This window comes from Acartia tonsa, chromosome 8, assembly GCF_053477335.1.
Source record: "Acartia tonsa isolate MP-2025a chromosome 8, ASM5347733v1, whole genome shotgun sequence".
NCBI lineage: Eukaryota > Metazoa > Arthropoda > Copepoda > Calanoida > Acartiidae > Acartia > Acartia tonsa.
The window spans coordinates 45,012,979-45,031,768 of NC_137267.1; the positions used below are offsets into that span (position 1 = coordinate 45,012,979).

Genomic DNA, 18,790 nt, shown 5'->3' on the forward strand with positions numbered 1-18,790 from the left:
GTAGTACCCTAAATAGTTGTACACCTTTCCGGAACAGACATCCTGTTACTTTAATATAAGGATTTGGTAAATGAGGCTATTTCTTAAAGATATATGATTAATGTGATTCACCGCTGCTATTTAAGATAGATGCAATGATGTATACAGATTCCCATTGACCATTGCGAAACTCTATAATTCACTTTTTCCAAATGTCCGTCCACTTTCTTGAAAAAAGATGATAGGATAAGTTGAAATCTCTTAGAACAATGACCGTCTACTTCATAACTCTTAATATCTGTTTTCCTTTCTTAAATCATTAATTTCTTCAAAAACCTGTATTAATAAATTGTTATATTTTCTAGAAATCTGGAATTATTGGTCCTTCAGCACACATAGCAAAATCCAGAATTGTAGCACCAGGTATGACCTGAGCTGGATCTTTAAATCATTTTAGTGGTGAGCCAGATCTGGGTGAGCCAACTTTCCAGAAATAAGAGCACAGCATTTTATGAAATGCCGCGCTGTGATTGGCTGAAACTCGGCACATCCCGATCTGGCTCACCACTAAAATGATTTAAAGATCCAGCTCTGACATGTTTTATGCCATTTTAGTTTTATTTATTTCTCTAATTTCAAATTTTCTATATGAATAGATAGATCTCACTAATTTCATTGTTTTTAGGAGAGGCGAGTAATTTTGAATTACCAGTTGTTGGTACCAAGTACCTTAAAGAATATGAAAGGTATTCATTACTTTTTACAACATTTTAAATAATTTATCATACAAAAATTGAATTCGGCCACTTTTTCCTCTAATATTTTTTGTTTTAGTATCCCATGGCTGTCCTTCAACACTAACAATGACCAAAGTAGACAAAACAGAGCTTTCAGACCCGGCAACCCTGTCCAACAACAGCCGACCAATCAGAGGCCGCAATTTCCTGACAGTCTGGCCAACCAGAGAGTACAACAGAATAGAGAAGGAAAAAGCGCGGGAAAGTTGGCCAAAGCAACGGAAGAACAGCTTAGAAATAACACAAGGTATTTTTAGTGATGAACTTCCTTTTGTTAAAAGTTTAAGAAATATCTTTTTTCATTTAATTCTTTTCTACCTGAACATGATAGTCCTTTTAAAGTATAAAAGAGCTTAATCTAGGTATGGTGTATATGAAGTACAAAGTCTTCAGACCCCAGACTATGGCAAAATGTTGGAAAGGTATCTTTTGAGTGGAATTTCATGGGTTTTTTGTTCATCGTTATTTGCTTTCTCTCCTTCCAATTCAATGTCATTTTACTTGCTCAAATTCATCTAGATGCTGGGGGCGCAACCGCTTTATATTACATACTAAAGAAATTGAATCCCCATTTTTTTAAAAATATTTTTTTTATGTTGGGGGGTTCATAAGACACATTAAAATTAGACACAGACAACATGTCACTAGTTGGCATCGTATTAGAAACATCTTAATATTAGTTAAGAATATTAAAATGAATTATAAGATTTTAACCAGTTTTCCCAGCCTTGAGGACCTAAAGGCATAGGCTAACAAAACTGGTATTAATTTTAGGATTTATCAAATATTCGTAGAAAATTGTCTGTTATACGATGTTATACATGATTTTTCAGCATGGCTAAACCCGAACCAAATCCAGCGGATATTAATCGGATATGAAGCCATACTGGAAATAAAATTCCAGAATTCATACATTTTGTACTTTCACTGCAAGTAGATAATTTCCCGAATTGACACATCCGAATGTCAATATAAAGAATTCAAGAACTAAAATTGTAAAAAAAAAGTTTTCCTCTCTCTATATATACATTATACAGCAGGGAGGGAGGGGACATAGGGCTGTTTATTACACTAGTACCCAAAGTTTTTCTTGGCGTTTTATTATTTAAGGCAGACAACCTTGGAAACTTTTATTGAATTTTGATTGGTTGGTTCATTTAGTTGAGTGTCCAAACGTTCTAACCACTGATTATAATCTACAGAAGGGTTAATTTTGTGTGTCTTACGAAGTTACGTTGTTTGTACATAAATTAATAGACCTTTGTCTTATCCTTTTAGATCCTTGTCTCTATATATATTATACATATATATTTGAAAATTCCATTTCATTGATTGAAAAGTTTTTCTCTACATTTTAGAAAGTCGAAAGTTTCTTCAATATTTCCAGCGGACTTCTTAAATCAGGTGAAATACATTTTATTTTTATCATCTTTAAATCCAAGGCTCGGCAGCCGCCCATCAGTCGCACATATGCCTTAAATCTGAACCAACTTGTGTGCAAAAAGTAAAACCATGAAAAGATTTAGACATCTAGCTGAATTTAAAAGTTATAAAATGACGATTTCGCTGAGGCTTACACTCGACTGACGTGCGGTTGCTGAAAAATACTCCTCGTCTTATATTTACTATGTCTGGAACACTGTGTTCCAGAAATCCCGAAAAATGACAAAAAATCATAGAGAGTGTATATTTGAACATTTTGATGAAATTTTATTTAAAAAGCAATAAGTATACATATATCTTTTAAAATAATGGTGAAAATTACTTATAATAGGGGTTTTACACAAAGGGCGTCAAGGGGGGGTTTAAAGATAGTCTAATAAGCACATATCAAAAGCTGTAACTTCCTTTGTTTTTGAGCTACATTGACGGGAATTATATCAAAAGATATTGCACAACCCAATAATCAATGTTAGGTAACCCTTAACAGTCGGGGGGGGGGGGGGCGACCCCCCCCCCCCTTACAGGTATTTTCTATCTCATTTTCTGTGTGTGAAAGATATAGAGCTTTAACTGAGTGACTTGTTTAAAATGGGCACGACACATAACTGAAAGTTGAATATCTCCATCCTGGCGGGCACAGGATGCCAGGATACGTGGCAGGAACATACAGGCAAAGAGCAAAAATATTTTTTCATGACTTAAACTTAGCATTTCATCTTACCAAATACTAAAATATCCTATAATACTACATCCCAATGGCAAATGGACGCTTTACACCGCAATCATAGGGCTTAGGGCTGACAACCCTATCCCATATCCATAAGCCACATTGTTACAGAAACACTGACGAATTGTCAGCGGCCTATGCTCCCCTCTGTGGAGTGAAAAGGGCTTGTTACTACATCCCAATATGAAATCTAGTTGTTCAAGTAAATTATCGGTTCCAGGTATTATCCTGGAGGTCCTGATCCTGCAGGTCTCAAGAAATCTTTAATTAGCTCCTGTTACCTCAATTTTTTATTTCTAATACAAAGTTTACATACAGATCAGTCAATTTCTTACTCATTTTCTGTGATTTTTTTAGCAGGGAGGGATGGAACAATGGGCTGTTTATTTTTCTAGTCCACAATGTTTTATAATAGTGTTTTCTCATTTGTAGGCATAACAACTTTTAGACTTTATTAATTTGATTAGTTGGTTTATTAGTTGAGTGTCCAAACATTTCAACAACTAATTGTAATTTATAGAAGGGGCATTTGTGTATTAGCATTAGGGATATACATTAATTTATCGGCAATTGTCTTATCCCTTTAGATCATAGATATGTAAGACTTTAATTTTTATTTTCATTTTACTTTAAAGGAAACAGTTTCTATCTTAATCAACATAAATTCTACTCTTCTTTGTTAATAAGTATGAAAGAACCTTTTGTGAAAGGTTGCTCAATAAAAGGGTAAAGGGAGTATATAATGTTAAAAATATAAATCAGAATATTTTTTCTTGATCAAGCAAAACACATACAAATTTTTAGACTTCTAGCTTTAATGGGATCCAAGATTAATATATATCGAGCAACCCCCCCCCTCCCCCCCCCCCCCTAATAAAAAGGTAATAAAACATTATTGGATAATCATTTATTTGATTGTAAAACTTTTCTTTACTTTAAGTTTAATTGAATAGGTGTTTTAAGTAATAAGAAATATATATTACTTTTATGACTTAAAAAAATTGTTATTTTTTTGGTTAACCCTAGTTACTTAAGAGCTTAAAAAAGCAAACTTCGCGAGATTTCGGAAGATTAGGCTAAGGTTCTATGACATTATACATAGTTCTAATTTACTCATACGAGAGGATTTTATTGCCATCTTTTGCCATTTTTAGTTCTGGACCCAAACGTAAAATTTTCATTTCAAGAAAATTGTTTATCTTACAAGAAACGGGTATGTCTAGAAAAGTACCTACAATTACAACAAAAAATGGAGATTTGACTTCTTTTAAAGGCTAAACGTAAAAATTATTATATACTGATTCCAAAAATATATAATACTCAAAAATAGCTTTAAAAATAAAGGGTCCACACTGATTTGAAATGTAGTTTAGTTGACCGAAAAAATAGTTGTTTACTATGATGAAAGGAACTTAATTCCAAACCTCTGGTGTAATTACACATCAAATTCTTATTTTTCATAGTAAAGAGCTAATTCTTTCGGCTTTATTTCCAAAAACTTGTGTATATTACTAAACAATTGTTTAAAAGTGTATTTTCCAAAATGTAAAAATCAATTTTTTTCTAAGTCAGGAACATAGTGTGGAAGTCCTAACTGTGTATGGTAATGAGTTACATTCCTACTAGTCTTACTATTAATGTCTTGTGCCTGACATGGGTGTAATAGTTATCATTTTTAATGTCTCTTGTATGATCAAGACTTATACCAGGCACCTACCTGACAGCAATCCAACACGTTACCAATTACTCTAATGCCGCTGGTCACACACTTTTGTTAAAAGGGGGGAGGCGGATGTGCCACTTTTTGAAACCAAAACTAAAAGTCAACAAAGGAACTCAACTAAAAAAGAGTTACAGGTCTGAGATTTTGCATGGCAGTTGCTTTATAGGGGTACAATATGGAACTGTGAAGAAACGGCGGCGCAACCGCCGAAAACCGCCGTTTCCCGCCGAAATTTTTTTTGCAATTTCTCGGCGGTTTTCGGCGGTTGCACCGCCGTTTCTTCACTGTTCCATATTGTAACCCTATAAAGCAACTGCCATGCAAAATCTCAGACCTGTAACTCTTTTTTTAGTTGAGTTCCTTTGACTTTTAGTTTTGGTTTCAAAAAGTGGCATATCCGCCTCCCCCCTTTGTACTTGTTATTTTTATTGGGGAGTAGTCCCTTTCGATGCGTCGTATTTATAAAATGGCCTTTTTAGGTTATTTTAGGTTAGGTTAGGTTATATTGGGTTAGGTGATTGCCCCACAGGGTTAGGCAATTGGCCCCACAGGGTTAGAGCCCCTTGCATGGCCTGGGCTAGAAATAGGAGAAAAGCTACTTTGAAAAATACGTAGAATCGCCCCTTAAGGTGCGTTGTCACGAAAGGAACTATACCCTTTTATTGTTGTGTATTGTCTGAAAAAGTTTAGAAATATGCCTTTACTTTTTAAATATTTCTTTTGTCGTGACAAAACTTTTCTTTTCGGTAAGATTTATCTTTACTTAAAGTTATTAAAAGCAAGGCTTTCCTACATTATCGGTCCGTCCGTCCGTAAAGCATTGCTTTAAAAATTCCCTAAGCCATAAACCTGCAAGGCTTATACCTGCTGTGCCTTAACCCTGCAGGGCTACCCTGTACCTACTATAATTCATCCTAACCTAGCCAAAAAAATTGGCAACTATATTTTAAGAAGAGTTGCAACAATGAATATATTATCACTTGGATGTTTCACCAGATTTACATGTTCTCTAATTAAATGAAACTTGTAGCTGGCTAAAACACCAATTAACCCTGTCAACACCATCCCCTCCGCTCTAACTGGATAAATTAACTGACTAAAAAATGATGTCCGTAATAGCAACCCTGTCATATTATCCACGTATATTCTATATCTATTAAATAAATCCTTATTTAGTTTCCCGAGGGCTCCGAATACGCAGACATGGAATTGGACGATTTGGAACGACAGAATTATTGGGATCCAAACTTTGGAACTTGGTGGCCCACACATACTGTTAGTAAGTACAATATTACGATAGTTATAGGAAAATATTATGTTTAAATTGTCTAACAGAATAAAATAAATTGGTCAATGTAATGAAGTTGACAATTCATATTTACATATTAATAATCAATCCAGGGAGATGAAGGTCTAAGCTAATAGCCGATAAATTAATGTATGTCCACAATGATGATGACCAAAATTCCCCCCTTCTGTAGTGGAAGTTAATGGTTGAAATGTTCGAACACTAAGCTTAATGAACCAACCAATCAAAATTCGATAAAAGTGCCCAACGTTGTTAAGTCTACAAATAAGAAAACGGCATTCTAAAACTTTTTGGACTAGTGTAATAAACAGCCCAATGTTCCTTCCCCTACCCCCCTTCCTCACTTAATCAATTAGGGTTGTAGATTACTATAGCTTAAGCTTAAAGTTTTCTATTGTGTCGTAATAGTTTTAAAAATACACCACGCAACCTCACCACTTAGATCTCAAGATAAGTATATCTAGATGGTCAACCTGACCCAAAAATTCGTCAAACTTAAAAAGGAAATTCTAGCAAGCAAACACCTTCATTTGTTATACACCATTATTTCTAATGACACCAGCGACAAAATTTTTTGAGGATATAATTTCCCTAAAGCTAGCTTTATCCTAAGAACTTCAACTATTCATAGCTACTATTAATTCATGTTTTGTCATATGCTTCACATTAAAGGAGCGGAAAAATTTATACACGGTATAATTGGACCTAGCAAAGCTTTATCCTAAGAAATGCGACTATTTATAGCCCTTTCTAACCAATATACATATGTACACCTTCTAACAAATACTTTGACCAGGGTGTTCCTCCATTGTTTCCTATTGGGTGATTAAGAGAGTGTGCCTCTAGATTATCTCTATTGTATTTCTTTATAGATCCGAACAATGTGAACATCCTGTCAGCTGCAGTGACCCCTCCGGGACAACTTTGCCCCCAATACTGGACCTACTATCAAGGATCTTGCTACCTACTAAGGAACCAGGTATGATAATGTGACCCCCTCCGGGACAACTTTGCCCCCAATACTGGACCTACTATCAAGGATCTTGCTACCTACTAAGAAACCAGGTATGATAATGTGACCCCCTCCGGGACAACTTTGCCCCCAATACTGGACCTACTATCAAGGATCTTGCTACCTACTAAGGAACCAGGTATGATAATGATTAGGGACACAGAACAAAAAGTCAATACACATACAACTTTTTTAATATTGAAATTTATATTTCAAAGGAATGGCATATCTTAAACCACTTTTTATGAAGGTATTTCTGACCACATTTAAGGAATGAATTATTTAGCTATATTTCTGGCCATCTATTTGAATAAATGGGTATTTCAGACTACTTTAAAGGAAGGAATTAGGTATTTCTGACCACCTTTTCAGGACCAACTTGAAATAATTATTTTCAAGCGCAAGAAATAGAAATTCATTCCTGAAAGTATTTTTGTATTAACTTGAAGTGTATTTCTTTTTGTTAAAATTAAAATGAATGGTTTATAATTATGACTGAAGTCTTTTTGATAGAATATTAAATCCTCCAAAAAAAGGACTCGAAGACAGCTTATACCAACAATGAAATTAAATCACGAAACCTATACGTGTTTTTCAGCTGTCGTTGGGGGGCAACACACTGTAAAATTGACGACCTCTCCATTTGCCCCCAAAATATTATTTTATATCTATTTCGCTTGTTGGTTATACCTTATACCTGGCTCGAAGAGAAAAATGAGCGATTAAACTTTTGCCATACCATAAATCTATTAATTCAATATACCATACAAGAAGCGATTTAATTTACCTTTTTTGTTAGGAGTTATTACCTGGACAGCTGATAACAACCCTGTACAAGGCTTCCTGGTACACTGCTAAGGAACATTCATTTTCATTTACCCAGTTAAACTTTTCTGCTGTAATTTTTATCAACACTGTACATGTATTTACTATTATCGTCAAAGATTTTTAAAAAGCGAAGCTTTTGTATAATTAGGTCCGTCTGTCCGTAACGGTTGGCTCTTTTGTTAATTTAGGCATGTTAGATTTGTCTTATCGATTTCAAACTTGACATGGTGATTTCTATAATAGTAAGGTACGGTTTTAAAAAGACGGAGTAACTCGAGAATTGTTAAGATAATGTTCGTACTTCCATTTATAACAAGTCATCAAAGTGATTTATTATCAAATTCATCTGATTTTAAACTACTGATTTCAAGGACTACAAATTATTATGTTTTAAGCTAAGTTTCTCTATAATAAAGTCCTAAAAATGTAAGAATGTTATAAAACAGTATCCTGTATTTATGCAGTTTTGCAACAGATTACTTACAATTCTATTTAGATTTATACATTGATATTTTGCTTATTAAGTTCTGACACTCTACAAGTGAAAAAATTAGTCTGTCCTACTGTTTTGGAGCTTCTCTTTTATGGATGTTGTTATCCTTGTTTATGATAATTACTAAAATGGTATTATTTCAACAATCTCCAGTACAAGAAAAATATTTTCATTTATATTCCTTAAGCTTTTATATAAAGTATATCTTATATAATGTTATACACAATGTAATTTCTATTCATAATATATGTATGTGTATGTGTGTGTGTGTGTGTGTGTGTGTGTGTGTGTGTCTGTGTATTGTATATCTACATTGATAGAAAAGAAAAGTATAAAGATAAAAACTACTGCATTAAAGATTCCTATTGTGTAGGTGAATGTTTTCTTACCCTCCACCCCCATCCTATTGTATTATAGTCTCATGGAGGCAGGGAGTGGATATTGGACTATAAATATTACTGGTACCCAAAAATTTTCCTTGCGTCTTAAACTCTGGGTACTTTTATTAAATTTTGATTGGTTGGTTCTTAACATGTAGTGTACATACTTTTCAACCAATAATTAAATCTACAGAGGATATAATATTTTTATCATTATTAGAGATGTATATGAATTTGACGTCAATTGTCTTATCCCATAATATCCCTGTGCAGTCTATACAAACATATCTTTCAATCCTAATACCCTATTTTTCCTTGCTGCTATCACTTTTATCAATGAAACATAGTTTTATATTCATACAATTAAGAATTTTTAAAAGCTATGCTTTTTTATAATTAGGGTCGGTCCGTCCTTCCGTCCGGCTGCTAAAACAGTGTGCGGGCATGATCTGTATGTTCAGCCGTTTGGCAGCTAGCAGCTTTTAAAATTCATAGATATTTGTAAATATTGCTTACCAGCAATATTTTACCGTGAACTGCAGTAGATCCGAATTTTGTATAGTGAACAAGGATGAATAAGTTGAGAATTAATTATGGATCGACATACAGACAAAGTAAATTATAGAGCAGATATAAATACAGTGGTCATAGAATAAATTAAAAGATATAGGTCTCTTGTCCCACTGGGCCTTATGTTCAATTAGATCTTTTTTCCTACTAGGTCTGTGTTCGATGGGGTTTTTTGTCCGTTATACTTTTTGTCTTCAGATTTTTGTAGCAGTGACATAAAAAAGAGGAAGTGAGGGGGGGGGGGGCAAGAAAGGGTCAAAGAGAATTATTTGAAACTGAAAATTACCAAACCTTGATATATAAATATATTTATTTTTGCAGCAAGACCGACAGACAAAGTATTTTCAATATTGGATGCTTATTTTTATATGAAAACTTCACAATACATTTTAGTCGTCTATCTTAAATAAGAGCTGAGAAAATCACGTTTACATACAAATGTCTATTTATATGTAAGTACATATACACATATTTTTTCATGAGGTATTAATATTAATATACATGAATATTATACAATGCTGAGATTAACTCCTACCTAATGTTAATATGAATAGTATAACATATATTAAGCTTAATATTACATATTTATTAGAGGGTTTCAAAAGCAACCAAATTGTTTTGTTTTGGCAGGGATGTATACAATTGCCAATAAATTAATGTACATGTATCCTCTAATAATAATACCCAAATTTACTTCTTCTGTGGATTATAATTAATGGTTGAAACGTTTGAACACTGAACTTTATGAGCCAACTAATCAAAATTCAATAAAAGTTTCAAAAGTTGGTAGGCCATCGAAAAAGAAATCTTTATTATTGAACTTTTAGGACTAATAAACAGCTGATTGCATCCACCCTCCCTGGATTTTAGTCAAATAAGATTAAAAACAATTTTGATTAATACTTTCAATTTATTGATTTTGTTTATATCAAAATGAGTTTTTCTACTCACGGTGTTTCAAAAGATTGTCTAAATATTTAGAGCATTTTCTTAAGCATCTTTCCGAGAGTAATAAAATAAAGAATTAAAAGATTAATACCAGTTTTTTTACCCCCGAGGGGAAATTTGAAAATTGTCTGTAATACCATGCTAAACATGACTTTTCAGGATGGCTAAGAATCGGTTCTAATCTAGCGGATATTTATCGTTTTTGCAGCCACACTGGAGAGATAAATATAGTGTTTTACCTCGCAGAAACTTTTATTTGTACTTTGAATAATGATTATTTCGCAGTATTTGAAAAAGTTAATGTTTTTAGACACTCTAATACACATTATAAGTCTAAGTATATTATATTACACCATTAACAAAGAATAATAAAGTTTTTACATAACACTTTATGTACAATATCATACTGAATGATACATGTCTAATATTCTATAATAATCTAAGTTTCTACATGTGACTATAGTACATGTCTAATATTCTATAATAATCTAAGTTTCTACATATGACTATAGTACATGTCTAATATTCTATAATAATCTAAGTTTCTACATGTGACTATAGTACATGTCTAATATTCTATAATAATCTAAGTTTCTACATGTGACTATAGTACATGTCTAATATTCTATAATAATCTAAGTTTCTACTTATGACTATAGTACATGTCTAATATTCTATAATACTCTAAGTTTCTACATGTGACTATAGTACATGTCTAATATTCTATAATAATCTAAGTTTCTACTTATGACTATAGTACATGTCTAATATTCTATATTAATCTAAGTTCGTAAAATGTGAATGAAGATGAATGATTTGTCAGGCAACATGCATAGCTCTAGGTCAGTAAATAGATAGATAGATGGATAGGTAGATCATCTTTGGTTAGATAAATAGATAGATGGATTAATAGGTAGATAAATAGGTAGATACATTTATAGATAGATAGATAAATATATAGATAGACAGATATATGGATAGGTAAATAATCTGGTAGAAAGATCGATAGGGAGTTGCATCTATAGTTAGATAGTCATAATATATCTTAGACGTTTTCGTCTTTATTAAATTTTTTTTATAAAAATTTTCTGTTTATCAGAAAGTACCTACATACATATGTAAAAGAATGCAAAATTGAATGGTAGAAATTTAATTGAATAAATTCCACTCAAGCTACCTTACACAATTTCCATTTTAGATTCTTTTCAAACTTTATTAACCTCTATTAAAAATAAAATAATAAAATATTTTCTTGTATAATAGGTATATAAATTATAATACATAAAAGCCTATAATAATACTATAAAAAATCAAATTAACCTAACTTTACCTAACCTATCAAATAAAAATATTATGTTAAATGCATTTATTTCACTAATATAATATAATTGAATGTGTGTTAAACGGGATATGAAGAGCCAATTAATTAATTGATAATTTCTAACAGCTTCGCTTCTATAGAACGAATTCGTCATTGTTTACTGAGAAGTTAAGCATACTTTTAATTTATGGATCTAAAGGGATAAGACAGTAGCTTTGAAAATAATTTACATTCCCTATAAAGATACACAAAATTATAGCTTTTGCAGATTACAATTAGTTGTTGAAACGAATGAAGAATGAATGAACACTTAGTATAATAAACCACTCAATCAAAATTAATAAAAGTCCCCAAAGTTGTTAAGCCAACGAATAAGAAAACGTTATTATAAAACTTTGGGGACTAGTATAACAAAAGGCCAATTGTCCCCTCTACTTTTAGAGTAGATTACTTTTTTGGGGGCTGGGGGGGAGTTACCATGGCCTAAAACATGTACTGCATAGAAACTATTTAGTGCCGGATTTTCTACTGCACTGGAAATTAAGTTAAAGTTTCAATCCAATATTTAGTTCATTTCAACAGCAAGGCTCACCAGCAGCGTAAACAGGGGTTAGTCAATGGGAACAGAAATAATGGGCTGTTTATTTAACTAGTCCCCTAAGTTTTACAATAACCTTTTCATTAACTTTTTGGGGACTTTAACTGAGAAGGGATTTGTTGGTTTCTTAAGCTGAGTGTCCAAACGTTTCAACCACTAATTTTAATCTACAGGAAGGGTAATTTTGTGTATTTTCATTGAAGATGTACATCAATTTATTCGGCAATTGTCCTAGTCCTTTAGATCCCGAAATGGGAAGATAAAATAAAATATTTTTTTGTTATGTAGATTTCTATTCTTAATACAGACAAACCAATGGCAATAAAATAAGAAGGATTACTTCAAATAGCAGCGAAGCTGTTGAAAATTATCTAAGCATAAAATAAAGCCAATAATTGTAGAGAAAGGAGAAAGATAAAACAGAAAAATTCGTCATATTCCGTTTAAGACACATTTAAGAATCTTTAAGTTTGGATCTGAGCGGAAAAAAATCTAAACTAAAATTGAGTTAGATATAGATTTAGAGGATCCAGTCCTGAAAGAAATTTAGTAAACTATTGCAATTATATTGAAGGGTTGCTATGCTTAATGTAGCTTGATATAAACTTTACTATGACATCTATCTATAATTTAGCTATCTTTCCACAAACTAAAAAGCTATCTTTTTTTTTATTTTAGAAAAGTACCCATTTGTATTTTTAAAAACTTCATGCAAAAATCGTTTCATTTGTTATAGGTGGAAATTTGGCGGAAATAGAAACTTATGAAGAACAACAGTTTGTTAACAATATCAAGGTTTCAAGTAAGTTCAATTCAATACCTTTTTAATTTTATACAATACTAGTTATAGCATCTAGGGTGAAAATGAAGAACTTCAAGACATGTATAAAGCTTTTCTGAAAGAGTACAACCCATTCATAAATTCAATATCTGAGAGCTTGAGCTTCAGACAAATAAAAACCTTACTATTTTATATTAGAGTTTTTTTCATTTTGTAATTTTGTAACACTCCAAATGGTTTGTAATTATTTATGTGAAAATAAATAAAAAATAAAGGGGGGGAGGGGGCTATAGTTCTATAGTCCTAAAAGTTGCGGGGCATATAATTGGGGTGCTTATACCATACCAATATAACCTAACATACAGTAAATTACAATAAAATAATTTATTTAAGATGGAGTATCGTACATGTGGGTTGGTGGTTCGGATCTAGCACAAACAGGACGCTGGGTGTGGGTCAGGAACAACAGACAAATTAGGGTAAGTTTTCACTAGGGCTCTGTAGCCACCTGTAAGCCTTAGGTTAATCAACCTTTTACAAATTTAAAGCTGGAAGTCTAAACTTGAACCAAATATAATCCCTCTTTGAAAAAATAATAATTCAAAGCATTTAAACAAGTTTAAATTTGAGACTTAGTCGCGGCTGACTAGTTGCTGCCGAGTCCTGGTTTTCATAAGTCCTGTAATTTATTAATCTTTGAACAAATCGCGAATGCGCCCGTAGCACTCTATATTCGAAGAGGTTGGATGGACTAGATTTAAAATTAGCCTAAAACCTATGTAAAGCTACCCGAAAATGAAAAACCCAGTCGGTTTATTGTTTTAAGAGATCTTAACGAATAAACAGAAAAAAAGTTACTACTTAATATAATTGGTTAAATATATTTAAGAAAAACAATTAAATCCAGAAGAATTTTAGACACTTATTTAAGAAATACTAGAATACAACTTTTACATATTTTTTTTATGTGAATGGTTAAGACTTTCTTCTAATAAACTAGATTTATAAACCAACAACTTATCTATTTTGACATTGCAAAAAACCAATTATAATATCATTTCTCGTATTCATTCGAATCCGGTGGATAGGAACCGGTTCTCATCCATACGAAAAAACTATGTCTAGCATCGTATTATATCCAGCTTTCTACGAATATAAAAATGTACAATCATAAGATTAAAACCAGTTATTTAGCCCGTGCCTACGGCACCTAGGGGCTAAAAAACTGGTTTTAATCTTATAATTGTACATTCTATATCCGCGGAAAGCCGTTTATAATACGATGCGAGAAATAACTATTAAAATGAAAGATTTTTCCAAAGTTTTTGTTTCAGGATGGCTTCACGAACTGGGCTGGGCATAGTTTGGGCGAATACATTCCCCAGGGACGTGGACACTGTCTGGCACTCAGGAGGGATGGCAGATGGCAGGGATACAGGTACAGATGCACTGGCAGGGACAAGGACGTCCTAGCTTTTTTTATTTGGGAGGGGGGGGGGTAATAATTAGAAATTTCCCCTTCCCCCCTTTGGACGTCTCTGGGTACTGGTAGGGATGAAGCTTTTTATAGTGCCTATTCAAATTACGCCATAATGGTCAATTAAAATAAGTACTGGCCTGCCATTGGAAATTTAGTCTGTGTATTGGCCTTTGTAATGTATGTATGACGTCATTTTTCTCCTTATATATAAAGTAGTAAGGTTTTAAGTCTGCAGCTTAAGATTACGATAACTACAGAACTGACTGTGTTCTCCATTTTATGGAAGCTTCTTATGGGTCCCTGGATGGTTTAGAACTGTTTAGTTTTTAGGCTATTTTCCAACTTTCCTTACTCCTTTCAATACTGAGCTCCTAGATGCTATAAAATCTATATGTCTATATAAAAATTGGGCTGTTTATAGTTTGGTTATGATCAAAGCCTGTTAAAACAGAATATTAACTGTCATAAACACACACACACATACACAGTGTACTGCAAAAGCATACACATAAAATATATTGACTTAGTGTGCATTAAGTGCTACTAGGAAAGTTGGGATTTATAAGGCCTATTGATTACAACCTTACATCCTTATATATTTAATAAAGTAAAAGGATCTCTGTCTGTTTCTTTGTCTGTCTGTCTTTCTGTAACTCGCTAAACTGCGGAACCTGTATGGTTCTCCAATACAGTGTAGCTTCTCATATAATCTGGGAAGGTTTATAGCTATTTGGGAAAGGGTACAAAACCCTCCCAGGAAAAATTGAAAAAAAAAACATACCTAACCTCATCTAGCGATGAAAAAATATTTTTTTTTTTAAACAGCTTATCTTAACACAAATTGACAAGAAAATATTTTACGTGCTCCTATAGGCCTCTAGGGGCGTAGACGCTAGTATTTGATATAATTTTGATGTTTGTGTGTGTGGGTCCGGCAAATATTTTGTCGCACATGACATGTTTAATTTAGTGAATTTTTGTTAGTTAAGGTAAGGTTTTAGGCTATTTTTCTTATTCAAATTAATGAATAAAACTCTAATTTATGTCAAATTATTGTCATTTTTTCTTTAGGTTTGTTTAAATCTTTACTGTAGGAAAATATTTTGCAAAAAAAAGACACTTTTTCAACCTTTTATGCAAAAAAATGTAATTTACCATATGTAAGGAATCTCAGAGTAATTACAATACCTGCCGTTATGTCAATCTAGCAGCAAAATATGAAAATTCAAGAAACCTTAATGAACAGAAATGTTTTGTAAAATATTTGAGAATAAGAATATGACACATAAAAGAAACTATTTGGCCTTCAGCTTTTTCGACAATCAAAAATAATTTTATTAAGAAAGAAAGCTAAGGTATTCACTCGTCACAAAACTATATATAATGCCAAAAGGAAATGAAATAAACTAAAAACATCATACAACTCGCCGGTTTCCCCTGAAGTGTCTAGTCGTTCATAGAAACCCCACCTCTTATTTTGGAATAATATTGAAAATAAGAAGAGGGTATTTTTCGCAGGTTTGTCTGTTACTTTAGGTCAAGCTATGTTGTATTCTATGTAGGTAATATTGTATTCTGCGTAGCCCACAGGGTTAGGGAACCCCAGGTACAAGCCCCGGAAGGTTAGGGCACCCTGCCGTGGATAGTACAAGAAAAAAACTACTCATCTCTTATTTTCGATCTATTTCAAAAATAAGGGGGAGGTTTTCACAGCTCGACTGGCACTTTGAAGGAAAGTACCTGCTACTCTATATCTAATATATTAATTTTCAAGGTGTCCCAACAAGTTTCCGTACCTCTGTGAAAGAACAGCCGCGAATGGAAATCAAAACGGTAAGAAAAAACTAATCAAATGACTGAACTTGTCATAAAAATACAATACCTATCATTTTTACTTTTTTTAATAAAACAAAATATAAAATATCTCATCTTTATAAACAAAAATAGCAGGATATCTATCTATAAGTCTGATTTTAGGCCACAATGGTTCTCCTTTACAGCTAAGCTTCTTTTAAATATATGGAAGGTTTAACCCTTACAGATCGGGGGGGGGGGCTCCAAGAGCCCCCCCCCCCTTTGGTTTTTTCAATCTCATTTTTTTTGTAGGTAAGATGAAGAGCTGTAACTTCATGACTTTTTAAGTTTAGTAATTATACGTCGGCAAGAGTTGATTTTATTAGGATATCTGGTCTGTGTCGGTCGTGGTGTCCGGTCAAAGTCGGTTGGGTAGCAAAAAAAATTTGAAAAAATTCTAAATAAATCTTAATTTCTCCATTATGACTTTTGTGTATAAGGTAGAAACCTAAAAATTTTTGGTGAATACTTAGATATTAATGACCTTCTGAGAAAAGTGGTGTTATGACCGTTTGACCGCTCCCTGACCGACTTTATGACCGATTTTTGTCCGGCTTTTACTACATACATATATCACGAATATCGTGGCTTCTATTACAGCTAGAGACCTATAATTTTTTTTGGAAAATCCTTGAGCAATAATAAACAGATAGAAATATTAATTTGCGCCGCCAACAGCCGTTTTACCGCAGTAACCGCCGAAAATGGCGGTTTCCGTTATTTGCCGTTTTTCAGCGATCATTAGAAAAAGTAATTTTTTTGTTATGAAAAATAAAAGTTCGTCCTAAAATTTGGTCATCCTAGCTGCAAAATTGGCCGCTCTACAGCTGTTTTAAAATTTAGCGGTTGGCCGCTAAAAAGATGCTAAGGAGCGGTCTGACTGCTATGACTAGAAAAAGTAATTTTCTCTAAAAAAAAACACATGAACCATCAGAAAAAAAATTTACGTCTTTATCTGTACCAGGAGCCGAGATAGAGGGGGGGAACCCCCCCCCCCCCCCCGATCTATTAAGGTGGGAATTGGGGCCCGATCTGTAAGGGTTAAAACAATTTTTGGGGAAGTTTCTCCAAAAAGAATCATACCTGAAAAAAGTACTCCTCCCGTTCAATTTTTTTTTATTTCTTTTGAAACTGAAAATTCAAATTGGAGGGTCAGTTTACCAAGTTCCCCACTTTTCTCAAGTGTCTCTAGATGCCTCTAGGAGCGAAGCCGGTTGAAATATCTATTTCAAACTAAAATATTAAAGGTATAAACCTATCTAAACAAAATTTAGAAAGTTAACCGCATTCCTGAAACCGCAAGACCAGATTAAACTTTCAATATTTATAAATTTATTTTAACTTTTGTCTTGGTGTTAAGCCTGTAATTTGTTTAACCCGAGGTGGTTGCAATTTATTAGACAGGGTATAATATATATATATATTGAAATCAATATTAAAATCATGTTTGATTTTAATAGTCCATCTTGAATAAGGTATACTTTGTATTGTATAAAAAAATCTTGATCAATTAAAAAATAACACACTGACCTTAAAATGAATCAAACTATAGAATATGCAGAATAGAAAACTTACCATTAAATATTTGGAAGTAAGGGGACATGGTCTGTAAATTACACTGGTACCCAAAGTTTTACAGTTTTATTTTAAAAATATTGGGTACTGTCATAAAATTTTATTTGGTTAGTTCTAAACTACTAGTGTACAAACTTTTAAATTGATAATTTTAATCTACAGATGGGATAATTTTGTTTATCATCGCCCGTTGTCTTATCCCTTAAGGTCCATGCTAAATAAGTAAAATACTCCCATGAAATCTACCTGAATAAATAGTAGTCCCTTAAATTTAAACCTTTAATTTTGTATGTTAAATAACGATAGTTTCTAAGTATTTACCCTAATACAATATTACTTTAAATTGTAATCTATAAATGTATTGTGATATTATAGAACTAAAATGCTATAGGAATGGACTTTTAATGTAATTATTTTATTCCTGAATTCTAATCTTAAACTGGGACAAAGGAAGGGAAATATAGAAAAGATTAATAATTTTTCTGATAAGTTTGATTGTCCCTTTCATTAGAATGGATATAGAATATACTTGGATATCATGACAGGGGAAAACTTTTTGTCAATTTATGTTGCTAACATGGATCCAGTATTGGTCAGTTTTTTCATCCAGTAGGAGGGGAGGGGATAGAAGGGGGAATCGTTATTTTGGCCTGCTGTGTATTTCACTTTACCAGAGAACATGAAAATCTGGTGTAAGGATCCAAGTTGACTATAAGTATAACAGCTGTAACCAGCAACTGAACTGTTTTTGGAAGGTTTATCTTATAAGTGATGAAGACCTTTTTATCTGACCCCCTAACTGGTTGTCTACACCCAGCAAGGAAGGGGACATTGTGCTGTTTTACACTAGTCCTAGTTTTATAATAGCGTTTACTTCGTTGGCTTAACAACATTGAGGACTTTTTTTTGAATTTTGATTGGTTTCAACAGCTAATTATTATCTACAAAAAGGGGTATTCATCATTAGGAATG

General features: G+C 32.8%; 1 protein-coding gene across 1 annotated transcript in view; it reads left to right on the forward strand.

Annotated features, from left to right (window-relative positions):
* The window catches only part of LOC145327067 (uncharacterized), a 147,289-nt gene that overhangs the window by 20,203 nt on the left and 108,296 nt on the right, over positions 1-18,790 (forward strand). The window contains exons 5-17 of the mRNA XM_080170588.1: positions 345-402; positions 665-725; positions 814-1,023; positions 1,139-1,198; positions 2,135-2,180; positions 5,846-5,948; positions 6,851-6,957; positions 7,790-7,847; positions 11,031-11,051; positions 12,865-12,930; positions 13,303-13,388; positions 14,244-14,347; positions 16,164-16,222. Coding sequence (XP_080026714.1) covers positions 345-402; positions 665-725; positions 814-1,023; positions 1,139-1,198; positions 2,135-2,180; positions 5,846-5,948; positions 6,851-6,957; positions 7,790-7,847; positions 11,031-11,051; positions 12,865-12,930; positions 13,303-13,388; positions 14,244-14,347; positions 16,164-16,222 — 1,039 coding nt within the window. The remainder of the gene's footprint in view (positions 1-344; positions 403-664; positions 726-813; positions 1,024-1,138; positions 1,199-2,134; positions 2,181-5,845; positions 5,949-6,850; positions 6,958-7,789; positions 7,848-11,030; positions 11,052-12,864; positions 12,931-13,302; positions 13,389-14,243; positions 14,348-16,163; positions 16,223-18,790) is intronic.